At 36.7% G+C, this 13,632-nt stretch overlaps 1 protein-coding gene and 1 pseudogene across 6 annotated transcripts in view; one reads left to right on the forward strand and one right to left on the reverse strand.

The window, feature by feature from the left end:
- The first annotated feature begins 4,927 nt into the window (after positions 1-4,927).
- LOC125918678 (transcription factor BTF3-like) lies at positions 4,928-5,665 on the forward strand (annotated as a pseudogene).
- A 4,948-nt stretch (positions 5,666-10,613) lies between these two features.
- The window catches only part of EPC1 (enhancer of polycomb homolog 1), a 94,352-nt gene continuing 91,333 nt past the window's right edge, over positions 10,614-13,632 (reverse strand). For all 6 annotated transcript variants that reach the window (XM_049624797.1, XM_049624793.1, XM_049624796.1 and 3 more), the window contains one exon: positions 10,614-12,002. In XM_049624797.1, coding sequence (XP_049480754.1) covers positions 11,930-12,002 — 73 coding nt within the window. In that variant the 3' untranslated portion in view covers positions 10,614-11,929. The remainder of the gene's footprint in view (positions 12,003-13,632) is intronic.

Genomic DNA, 13,632 nt, shown 5'->3' on the forward strand with positions numbered 1-13,632 from the left:
TTTTTGCTATGAATTTTCCTCTCAGCACTGTTTTAACTATATCTCACAGCTTTTGATATTTGTACCTCCATTTTCCTTTGGTTCAAAATGTCCTAATTCTTCTTTTGATTTCTGTTTTGATGCATATGATATTTAGAAGTTTTTTATTTAGTTTCCAAATACTTACGGGTTTTCTATCTCTGTTAATAATCCTAATTTAATTCCATTGTGGTTTAGTGAAAATACTTTGCATGATTTAACTCCTTTTAAATTTATTGCAACTTGTTTTATGGTGTGGTATGTTTTATGGTATGGTATGGTATAGGTTGATGAATGTTTCGTGTGCATCTGAAGCAAATGTGTAATTACCATTGTAGGATAAAGTGATCTATAAATGTCAGGTCAAATTGGTTGATAATGTTATCCAAGTTCTCACTGATTCTCTGCCTACTTATACTATCAACTATTGAAAGGTGGTATCAAAATCTCTAATTGTAATTATATATTTGCCTATTTCTCCTTTTAATTCTATTACTTGTGTTTCATGTATTTTGGATTTCTCTAATTAGACTGCATAAATGTTTGGAATTATTATGCTTTGATAAATCAATTATTTTATCAATATGACCTTTTTAAATCTCTGGCCATATTCTTTATTCTGAAATTTACTTTGTCTAATATTAATATAGCTACTCTAGATTTTTTGTTGATTATGGTTTATTTTTCTCCATCTTTTTACTTACATCCTGTTTGTGTCTTTAGATTTATGGTGAGTTTCTTGTAGGCAATGTATAGGTGGATTTTTCTTTTTTATACAGTTGAACAATCTTTGCCTTTCAATTGGGTTGTTTATATTGTTAGTAGTTAATATTATTGACGGGGTTAGGTTTAAAACTATCATTTGCTTTCTATTTACTCTGTCCTATTTCCTTTTTCTTTTTCTACTTTCTTCTGGATAAATAGAATATTGTTTATGATTTTACTTTATCTTTTTTCCTGGCTGATAGCTATAATTCTGTTTTGTAATTTTAGTGATTACTTTAGGACTTTTAGTGTACATTTTTAACTTATCATAGGCTACCTTCAAGTGATATTATACCACTTCAAATATAGCATAAGACCCTTCAGTCTTGTCTTTCTCATGAGCTTTGTGCTGTTGTCATAAGTTTTCTTTCCCTTTATGTTATAGTGCTATAATACACTTGTTATTTTTGCTTCAAAAAGTCAATTATCTTTTAAAAAGACTTTAAAAATAAGGAAAAGGGATTTTTATATGTATATACATATTTACCATTTCTGATGTTCTTTGTATATGTCTAGATTTCTATCTCGTATTTTCATCTGCTTCCTTTAATACTTCTGATAGTGAATATCTACTTGTGATGAAGTCTGTCAGCTTTTGTATATCTGAAAAAAAATTTCACCTTCCCTTTTGAAAGATAATTTTGCTAAATATAGAATTCTAGGTTGATAGTTTTTTTGTTGTTGCTGTTGTTCAATAAAGATATTGCTCCACTGTCTTTTGCATGTTCTTCCAGTGAATATTTGCTGTCATTCTTAGCAATTTTTTAATGATATACTTTGGTGAATTTTCTTTCCTTTTTTTTTTTTTTTTTTTTTTGTCGTTGTGGCTTGTTGATTTTCTTAAGTCTGTGAATTGATTTAATCACATTTGTAAAACTTTTGGTCATTGTTTAAGTACACCCCCGACTCTTTCTTGTCTTCCTTATACTTTAATTGCATATATATTAGGAATTGTGCCATAGTTGACTGATTGTTTTTCTCAATCTTTTCTTTCCCCATGTCTTATTTTGGATTGCTTCTATTGTCATGATTTCAGTTTCACCAATCTTTCTTCAATAGTATCTAATCTCTTAATTTCATCTAGACATTGATTTTTCACATCTTGAAGTTCTATTTGAGTCTTTTAGTATTTCCAATGTCTGCATTTATTATGTACAAGTTTTCCTGTAACTTCTTAATGTATAAAATATAGTTATAGATTTTACATTTTTGCCTACTCTTTCATCCATGCCATTTAGAACTCTTCCACTTGAGGGGCGCCTGGGTGGCTCAGTCAGTTAAGTGTCCAACTTCAGCTCAGGTCATGACCTCATGGTTTGTGGGTTCGAGCCCTGTGTTGGGCTCTCTGCTGACAGCTCAGAGCCTGGAGTCTGCTTTGGATTGTGTGTTTAATTCTCCTTCTGCCCCTCCCCCATTTGTGCTCTCTCAAAAATAAATAAATGTAAAAAAAAAATAAGAACGCTTCCACTTGATTAATTTTTCTCATGATTGGGTTGTATTTTCCTGCTTTGTTGCATGCCAGATAATTTTGAATTGGATGCCAGAAACTGTGAGTTTTACTTTTTGTATTAAAAAATTCTTGAGCTTTGTTCTGAGAAGTACTTAAATTACTTGGAAATGATTTGATTCTTTTGAAGTTAGCTATTATGCTTTATTAGGCAGATCCAGAGCAGCCTTAGTCTGATTTTGCCCTACTATTGAGGCAATATGCTTCTGAGTACTCTACCTGATGCCTCATGAATTCTAAGTGCTTCCACTCTGTGTCCAGTAAGTATAAAAACTGCTTGCAACCCTAAGCTTTGAGAATTATTGCCTCTAAATCTTTCTGGTGGCTTTTCCTCATCTTTGTGCTGTTTCTTCACACATATGCATTAAGTTTACAACTGAATAATCAAAGAGGACCCCTGCAAATCTCTGGAGTTCTCTTTCTTTTCAGAACTCTGTGGTACTTGTTCTGTGAACTCTAGCCCTTAACCTCTGCGACTCCTAGCTTCACTTCCTCAACTCTGTGAGACTGCTAGGCTTTGAGTTCCTCTGCCCTGCACTGCACCCTCAGAACTCACCTCATTTGTTTCCTCTCTCTTATGGCTATCTTCTGTTGCCTATGTCTAATACCTAAAAATTACTGTTTTATGTACTTTGTTCAGTTTTGTGTTTTAGGTGACAGAGTGAATCTGATCCTTGTTACTCCATCTTGGCCACAATTAGAAGTTCACATTCAGAGTTTTTAAGTACAATTTAAATAATATAACAGTTTTATTTAGAAATACAAATTTTATAATGTGTATTGGAACAAAGTTCATATAATGTTCCTGCTGAATAATTGAATTTTTATACAAATTAATCGGTTTACCACCAGCTTTGCCTTCACTCTAATATTACCATGACCTAAGAATACTCATTTGTACACGATTAAGATCTTTTTTCTTCTAATTTTAAACTCTCTGGATGTCCTACATTGGTTTTATAGATCAAGTACTTTATTATTTCCACAAAATTTTTAAGACTACACAAACATAACATTGGGTTTTACTAAATGAGATTTAATAATTATATCTTCTTTATTTTTTGCCTTTCACAAATTCAGCCACAAAATTCATAATAATCAACCTATTAGGATGTCATTTATGCCTTATGCATCAAATTTCTTGGAATGGCCAACAAGTAACACAAAGATTTGCTGCTTTACTTTAGAAAAGGGTGGATCATTTTAAGAATTTCTTCCATGTTCTAATCTGATGAAGAAAGAGGGAGTATTTCTTCCTAGAAGTGAAGCCTCTTTGGTTTTTACAACTTTTAGCTTTGAAAGTACAATCTTCTACATATAGTATTATTTATCCACAAATGTAATACTTTGCATTTGTCCTCACTAAAGATAGACTGTTACTTAAAAATATGGCCTTTAACTTTGTAGCAACGTGGATGGAATTGGAGAGTGTTATGCTAAGTGAAATAAGCCATACAGAGAAAGACAGATACCATATGTTTTCACTCTTATGTGGATTCTGAGAAATTTAACAGAAACCCATGGGGGAAGGGAAGGAAAAAAAAAAGAGGTTAGAGTGGGAGAGAGCCAAAGCATAAGAGACTCTTAAAAACTGAGAACTAACTGAGGGTTGATGGGGGGTAGGAGGGCGGGGAGGGTGGTGATGGGTATTGAGGAGGGCACCTGTTGGGATGAGCACTGGGTGATGTATGGAAACCAATTTGACAATAAATTTCATATATTGAAAAAAAAATATGGCCTTTAATGATTTGTAGTTAATTTCACTTGAGATAGATAGGTTGCTTTCTCATCTGTAAATTGTGGAGTGGGGGTTTGAGAGTGTGCTATTTACACGAGACCACATAGTTAATAGCAGCAGAACCTGTACAGCCATACCCAGTGGCCTTGGTTATGAGGATTGCGTGAGATAATGTGAAGTGCTTAGAGCAGTGCTGGCACTTGGTAAGTGTTCAATAACTGTTTGGAATTCACCCCGGGGACATTAAATATAGTGAGATTTGAGTTTTCGAAAGAATGCTCTGGCAACAGAATGAGATGGGGAAAGGTTTAGAATTAAGACTGGAAGCAGGGAGAGCAGTTAGGGAACCACAGCAGTAGTTCAGAAGAGATTATGGTGGTCTGAACACATGTGGCAGTGATGCAGATGGAGAGAAGTATACCAATTCAATACAGAGAGGAATTTTTATTTCTTTATTTTTAATTTTTTAAGTTTATCTATTTGAGAGAGACAGAGAGAGAGAGCGCAAGGGAGGGGCAGAGAGGGAGTGAGACAGAATCCCGAGCAGGCTCCGTGCTGTCAGCACAGAGCCTGATGAGGGTCTTGAACCCACCAACTGTGAGATCATGATCTGAGCCGAAACCAAGAGTGGGATGCTTAATCGACTGAGCCACCCAGGTGCCCCATAGAGGAATTAAAAAAAAAATCATTTTTGCCTTATGAATGTGGGAGGTTAGGTAGGAGGGGAAAAAATGAGCATGATTCAGGTTTCTTGCTCAGTGAGATGGGTAAATAGTGGTGTCCTTTATTTAGAGAACACTAGAGCTGCCATCTTGTGTCCCCACCGTGTGTGCACCTAATCTCAGATGGTCCACCCGAGACCCCCTGTGCGCCAACCCTAGTCCCAGGCGCGGCCCCATTTCCTCTCCAACAAGATGAAAGCAACTACCATGAAGCAGGAGAAACTCGTCAAACTGCAAGCGCAAGTGCGCATTGGTGGGAAAGGAACGGCTCGCCGAAAAAAGGTGGTTCATCGAACAGCTATAGCAGATGACAAAAACCTTCAGTTCTCCTTAAAGAAGTCAGGGGTAAACAATATCTCTGGTATTGAAGAAGGGAATATGTTCACAAACCAAGGAACTGTGATCCACTTTAACAACCGTAAAGTTCAGGCATCCCTGGCAGCGAACACTTTAACCATTACAGGCCATGCTGAGAGAGAGGAAGCATCTGACAGAAATGCTACTCAGTATCTTAAACCAACTTGGTGCAGACAGTCTGACTAGTTTAAGAAGGCTGGCTGAAGTTCTGCCCAAACAATCTGTGGATGGAAAGGTACCACTTGCTACCAGAGAGGAGGAGGATGATGAAGTTCCAGATTTTGTGGAGAATTTTGATGAAGCTTCCAAGAAGGAAGCAAACAGAATTGAATCAACTTCTGAAGAAGATAAAGCTTGAAGAAGTTACTGGCAGCTGCTATTTTATATTATGACTGCTTTTTAAAAATTTTGTTCATGGATCTGATAAAATCTAGATCTCTAATATTTTTAAGCCCCAACCCCTTGGACACTGCAGCTCTTTTCAGTTTTTGCTTATACACAATTCATTCTTTGCAGCTAATTAAGCTGAAGAAGTCTGGGAATAAGTTTGAAACAAGATTTTAAAAAAAAGAATACTAGAGAAGAACCGAATTGCACATGTGGCTTCTTTATGGGGTGAAGAGGAAGAGGAAAGATGACCTTAATGTGGAACAAATTGAGTTTGAAATGTGTTACTTACATCCAAGTGGAAACAATCACACTACATATATATGGAACATCACTGTCTAATAAGAACTTTCTGCAGTGATATAAGTGTCCTAGATTTGTTCTATCAAATATGGTGGCTACTATGCCAAATGGCTTTTGAAGATTATTAAAATGGCTAGTCTAAGGAGCTGAATCTTTAATTTTAATTTTAATTAATTTACATTTAAGTTGTCATGTGGTTAGTACTTAGCATATTGAACTGCAGAGGCTTAGAGTTTAGAGTCAAGAGGTGAAGTGATAAATAATAAAATCTGATGAGTAAAATCATATTAGTTTAAGGGAAATTAGAGATGGTTTTATGCTGGCTATCTTGGAATAAAGATTAATATTAGAGAATTCCTAGTTTGACCATAACAGCATATCAATTTTATTGCATACATTAAACCTGTTGTGAACTTTTTAGCTGATTTCTAAGCCCAGTCAATACCTTAAATCACTCACTGTAAACTTAAGTAGTTCTTCCTCTAATCATAAATATTTCCCCAGAATCAGATGTGTGTGTGGGTGGGTGAGGTAGGGAGGCTCTCTTGTTTTTAGAATTTCAAAATTTGGTGAACAAAATCAGTGTTCACTCTCTGTATATCCCTTACAAAACTTTGGTCATAGCTTGTTTCATCTTTCCAGACTAGAGACCAAATGTCTTTAGTCTATTCACAATTCTCTTATATCCATGATCATTCTGGTTGCTTTTTCTGTAAACTTAAGAATTTTTTTCTTGAAGTAGACAAACCAGAATTAAAACAATGAATTCTAGCTACTTACAACAATGGCTTATTACAAGGGTAAACTTTGTTTTGCTTTTTTACTACCCTTTGGCTGGATATCTGGAGCCACAGAAGTATCATGGTATCGTGGGTTGAATAGTGGCCTCAAATGTATGTCCAAGTCCTAATTCCCAGAACCTGTGAATATTACCTTATATGGCAAAAGATGTGATTAGATTGAGGGTCTTGAAAGGTTTATCCGGGATTATGTGGGTGCGCTCTAGAGCAACTGCATGTGTACAATAAAACGAAGACAGAGGGAGTTTTCAGACACACTGAGAGAAGGCAATGTGAACACAGAGATGGACAGAGTTTGGACTGCTGCCACCATGCACCAAGGAATGCCAGCCAGGCAGCCATCAGGAGCTGGATGGCACAAGAAATGGATTCTCCCCAAAGAGCATCCAAAGGCAGAGCCCTGCTGACAGCTTGATTTCAGCTCAGCAAAAACTTACTCTGGACTTCTGGCCTTCAGAATTATGGGAGAATAAATTTCTGTTGTTTTAAAGCCATCATTTGGTAATTTATTATTGCAGCCACAGGTAACTATACAGGTGGTCAGAAATGAAGTCTTCAGTGGAGACTAATGCTCTGTAATACTAATAGTCCTACATACTAACCCGTTTTTGTTTCATAGGACTACAAAAGTAGGGCAGATTATTCTCTAAGACTGGATTCTCTTTCGAAATGCATGGTTATACATTTGCCTATGTGAAACTCTTGTGTGTGTGTGTATGCCTAATTGGTTCAGAATATACCCTCGTGAAAAAATAAGAAAGTGTCATTTGGTTCTTCCAATGATGTTTTCCACAGGTAATTTCCAAAGCTAAATGTTGTATTTTTAAAAATCTCAAGATGACTCCTTAGACATTTTTATTTAATATTGATTTTAATATCATGTTTAATTTTGCCTAGCCTTTTATTCAATGTATATCCTATGAGGATGTCATTGCTGTGTCACCAACCATGCCTGGCACAGTTAATAAATACTTGTTGAATCAATGTGCTATTTGTGTATATCTCTATTGCTGCTTTTTTCAAACTTTTTAAAAACAGCAGAATCATTTTATTTAAAGAATTTATATTTTATAAAGAACATCAATATATAAAATAGATACAAGTAGATCTGCTCTTAGTGAGGAGTGTGAAATCCTGTTTACCTGTCTGTAACATATGATACATTAATATTATAGGATACTACACATTGTTACAATATTCACAAAACTCCTAAATTTGGAGTCCAGAAGACACTATTTACATAGTCCTTTTCAAGAAACAAAACTTGTATCTAGGGCAAAAAGTCAGTTTGGGGCGTTTTTTGGGCTTCTGCTCCGGAAACTTCAAGACAAAAGTAGAACAATACCAGGGTAACAGAATCAGCAGTACCAATTTCTTTAAGAGCACAACAAGAACAGAGGTTACTAAGAAATTATGTTAGGGGCGCCTGGGTGGCGCAGTCGGTTAAGCGTCCGACTTCAGCCAGGTCACGATCTCGCGGTCCGTGAGTTCGAGCCCCGCATCAGGCTCTGGGCTGATGGCTCGGAGCCTGGAGCCTGTTTCCGATTCTGTGTCTCCCTCTCTCTCTGCCCCTCCCCAGTTCATGCTCTGTCTCTCTCTGTCCCAAAAATAAAATAAAAAACGTTGAAAAAAAAAAAATTTAAAAAAAAAAAAAAAAAAGAAATTATGTTAGAAATGTTTGTTTCCAGGCTTATTCACGAAGTAGGGGGAAGCAAATAGCAACAGCTTTGGAATTTGGCAGATGAGTTCAAATCCTGGACTGCCACTCACTGTATAACTTTGAAGTAATCTCACCTTTAAAAGTGATAATCCTAGTATCTGTATAAAAGGATTATTCTAAGGAATAAATGAGATAGTTAGTATGCATATTACATTGTAAATAATGATAGTTATTAGCTACACTAGCTGTCAAAGTTCCCTTGATGACCTATTTCTCTAAGACCTTCATGTTTAAATTGTTCTTCTGTATTGTCCTTCACTCTCGGCTATTATAACCTTGGTAATGGAGTATATGGAAGACAGCAAGAAATTTAGAGGCTGATGACTCCATTTTGAATGAACTCCCTTATTTTAAAATGTGAATGATACAAATTAGTATTTTCTCTGAATCTCAGAGTTGGTATGCTAAAATGAGGGAATGAGTAAGTACCACATGGATGTTGATGATTACTAGTCTATCTGCCATGTCTCTGCCCCATTCCAAGACTCATTTCAAATTCCTAACTGGGTATGTTTGAAGACTCATTTTCTTGTTCCTCAATCAATTTCTAAATTTGCTTGTGAACAGTTGGCATTACTAAGAGACTCGGCATTACTAAGAGAGCTCAGGCCTCACTCTACCTGCTGGACTTTTTGAAATTTTAGTCCTAATCCTAATTATTCTTGAGTACATTTAAACCAGCAGTTTAAATTTTAGTCACTTACCAGCCATTAGCACTGAAAGGCAACTTTTTGTCTTTTTCCTTAAAGACTGTAGAATAGAATAAAGACAGGTAGTACTTACATAAATTGGAAGTCTATTCGAGACAGGGAATTCTCTTCAAGGTAAGAATAACTCTTAAAACACTCCACCAGTGATAGCTGTATTTATTATACCAAGATTTAATCCCATTCTCTTGGAGATCTCACTGACTCATGGCTTCAAACATCATCTTACGAAGATGATTCTTAAGGTTTGATCTCCAGCCCAGACCTCTCCTCCAAATTCCAGATTTTGTATGTAACTCCTTGCTTAACATCTCTATTTGGATGTCTAATGGATCTCTAATGGCCCAGAAACCAAGATTCCCCAAACCCACTTCTTCCTCAGTGCTCTCCAACTGTGGCCAGTTGCTCAGGCTAAAACCTTGGGAGTCATCCTTAAATCTGTATTTTCTCATGTACCTCACATCTATTAAAAATGGACAAAATTTACCGGGCTGACCTTTAAAATGCAAACAGAATCCAACTACTTCTCACTACTGACACAGAGCAGGGACTTGGGTCCCCTCAAACCTGTTAAATCCAGCATTCCTAGGATGCCTTCATAAGGACCCAAAAAAAAAAAAAAAAAAAAAAGCTACAACTCTATACCTCTTGGGTAGACTATCTTGCAGGAATGTGGAGGGAGGATGCTTACTGAAAGGAGGATGCTTACTACGAAGACTGGCAAAGACTGGACCAAACCAGTCTGTGCCAAGATGGACCCCAGAGCTGACAGTTCACCAACCTTCCCCCTCATTATAATACTAAGAACCACACCCAGGAGTGGAGATTTAATATATCAGACATGTGATGCATGAAGAAGCATGATCTTTAAATGCACAGGTGCTAATAAAACCCTGCCTTTATGTCCTTGTATGTCACCCTTTTCCCACCCAAATTTATCTTTAAAAAACTCTTTCTAATCTCTCCCTGGGAAGTCAGCCTGAGGATTCTTTCCTTTGTGCTCTCTACCTTGTCCTCCAGCACAAATCCCTATAAAGCCCTGCCTGGAGCTCCTCTGTGAGCAGACTCATTACTCCTCGACTTACCCTACTCTCCTCTTTCCGTTGCACAGCCACACTTCTCTTCCTTTAGCAAGCCAGGCACACTGCCACCCCAGGTTCTTTGTACTTATCCTCTCTGCCTAGAATGCTCTACCCGCCCAACTTCAAGTCTCTGATCAAATGGAAGCATGGTCTGTGAACCCTTCCTTGCCCACCTCACTTGAAACTGAACCCTCCACCCTCCCCTAGCACTGCTTCTCCCTCTCCCCCTTCCTTGCATTACTTTTTCCCCTAAAATATTTATCCCCTAACACAACTTAAGTCTTACTTCTTTTGTTTTTATCCCTCAATGAGATTACAAACTCCACGAGGGCAGGCATTTTTCCACTGTTCTAGGATCTAAGCTTAGTGATCATTCAATAATAACTGTTGAAAAAAATGAACTTAAAGTCATCACTCCCATTCCCAAGTCCCCCCTTTATGGAGTGATTTCAATTAAAGTACACAGGAGTTCTTGGGTTGAAAATAAAAGCAAAAGACCACTACACATTAGTTTGTCAACATGTAATGCCCTGGGTTTATTTTGTGAGAATTCTATCACAATTTTTCCAGGTGGGATTAAAAACCTTAAGGATCATGTATGCCATTGGACTGGGCATTCAGACTTCGGTACTGACAAAGCACTGGTAGTAGTCTGTTAAGTACCATTCTCTTCACAGAAGAGAGGTCAAATATTTCCAAAGGAAGGCACCCGATATTTGTGGTTCTGGCCTTGCAGCCTTCTGGAGAATCTGAAAAGGAAAAAAGCTGGCTGGCTGTTTTTAGAAACTGGAATGATGATACACGTACAGCAATTACTGCATTCTTCTCCCTTATATCCTTTTTGTAAGAACAAGTAAAGAATGAAGTCTTTTCAACAATTCGACAATAAAAAAGTACAATTTTTTTTTTTTTGTGCTAAAAAAAGGGCAAGACAACATAAACTCCAGTTGTAAGGACTCCATTTGCATACTTGATTTAACACTTTTTGGTGTGGAAGGAAATGGGACTACTGGGCTGTTTGTAGAGCAGCAACATAACATTAGTGCTTTAAGTACCAGAAACTGCCCACAGCTTTGTGGGCAAGTGGGGATGGGAAGATTCAAGAGACTTCATTTTTAGCTTGTTACTTGTCCTAATGATAGTAGACCAGGAAGATCCCCATTTAACAGTACATTCCCCATTTTTTAAAAACTGATGCCTTTTTTTTTTTTTTTTTTTGTAAAATTCTGTATGTATGTCACCATTTTTTTCACATGATACACAGAAAACTCAGGGACCCAGAGGGGAACCAAGTTATGTTATACCATTTACAAAATACCAAGGAGTCCACAGCTACCTAACACATTTACTACAGCACAGGAACCAATGAAGGTACAGTGTACAAAAAACTGTAAACACGGCACAATAAATAGATAAAACAGCAGGTTCCGCACCATGCACATGATGTGATGACACTTCATCTCTATACAATCTCACATCTCACACTCTTTGTTGCAATTTATTTCCCTCCCCCCCCCCCCCCCCCCCAAGTGCAAAGCATCACAAATGAACATTTCTGTATTCAAGTAACATATATACAAGGGTATTACAAATATGCAGTACTGTACAGATAATTGCTGTATTCTTAATTTACAGATGTTGATTTTTTTCCTATTAACAATAAGAAAAGAAAAATTGAAGCATGAGAGATGAGCACTGCTGTCAAGTCCCCACAGCTGCCACCGAAACGCATGTGCTGCATTCCATCATCCCTTGCATTCAAAATGCTACTGATGCATAGCACCTAATCAAGTCCCCAGGCTGCAGTTCCACTCCTGAGGAAGCTACGTCACCTCCATCGCTACTGTGTTGTCTGCTATGTTGTTTAGTGCTGGCTTTTCTGATTCATGATTTTCCCTGTTGAAATAAAGTTTAATTAAATTACTTATCTGCAACAAATTTAACAAATCAAGATTATCTCCCCAATAAAAAAATTTTTAAGTATTTTTAGTAATAGGAAGAAATGTGACACTTTTGGGATAAGACACAAGTAGAGGAGTATGAACCTTTATAGTTTATTATCAGGAATATACAACCAAAAGTCAGGCTTCTTCTGTCCACCATAAATTCCATGGTCAACTATATCACCAATAAAATCGTAGTGGCAGCCAAGCAACCCAGATGTTAAAAAACATAAAGAATTCCTAACTTTTAGTCTCTAATTTCACTTTCCTCCTCTTTCAAAAAAGTAACAAATGTGAACAAAAGTCATTCAAGTCAGGACTTTTGTCAGTGCTCTATATGTGCAGTTGAGTAGCAGAGCTACTGAGCTGGTAATTAGAAGACCAGGGTCACAGTTGTTCTAACACCTGAATGTGCTTGTAGTAATCAGCTTCTCTGGATCTCATTTCCCTCATTTTTAAAATGAAGGGACTAAAATAAGTGATACGAAAGTTTACCATACACTGCCAGTGTTTCATGGTTATATAATTCTGTAACAGTGAAAACCATGTATTATATATTTAGGTAAGAACTCTAATTGATTGATTAGTTATGACTAGACCCAGAATAATAAGAATGGATCTGAATGGAGCAGACAATAACTATTACTTAAATTGAGAAGCAGACAGGGATGCATGGGTTTGGAAACTTAAGGCTATACAGTCTGTTGCTACAAAGCCTGCTCTTCCCTCTTGGGCCACGCTTGGCCGAGGAAGTCTACCTATCAGTCTAGCATCCAAGGTGTTCTAAAGTGTGCCCACCTCCTACCCCTTCAACTTGAACTACTAACCTTCCCAAACCTCTAGACAAATTAGTTTAGTTGTTAGCTTCTGAACACATTTGTATTTCTCCAACTCTCTCATCCTCTTCTCTGCCCAGCTAAGAACAAATCTGATCTTATTTTGTAGAACTCTCCCAGAATACCCCTGGTGTGAAAAGATCACTCCTTATATTGAAATTATAGTCATAATTTACACAATTAATCTGACAAGGCTATAATGCTTTGTGATACAAGAATGACTTCCAGCTATTACTCACAATTAACAGCATTTAATTTTTACACTTTTATGCTTGTCTTTTAACTAAACTGAAAACCCCTGGTCTTTCTCTTGTTTCCCCCAGAGTACTTTGTAAATAGTAAGATTCTAATTACCATTAATATTTAAAACAGAAAAGAACCTGAACAAACATTCTAAACAATCTACTGAAACCCAAGATGACAAATTAGCATTAAAAATAATGGTTTGAATAAAAGTTGACCTGGCATTAATACTGTAAGCCTTTACATTATTTACATTATTAACAGCAGCTTAGCATACAAGCCACAGTGGGTTCTATCAATTCTTTACACAAGAAGCTGTGGAAGAAAACAAAAGAAACATTCTAAAGAGAACTCCCTCCATGCAAAGGTAGAAAAACAAGAGCATTATAAGCTATTACTATACTAAGGAAGTGACATCCAAAGCATATATGCAATACTCAGTATACCATTTAGTTCAAATTGTTAACAGTACTGAATTATAAAAATTATCTGTTTAAGTCTTGA

Source organism: Panthera uncia, chromosome B4 (genome assembly GCF_023721935.1).
Source record: "Panthera uncia isolate 11264 chromosome B4, Puncia_PCG_1.0, whole genome shotgun sequence".
Taxonomy (NCBI): Eukaryota; Metazoa; Chordata; class Mammalia; order Carnivora; family Felidae; genus Panthera; species Panthera uncia.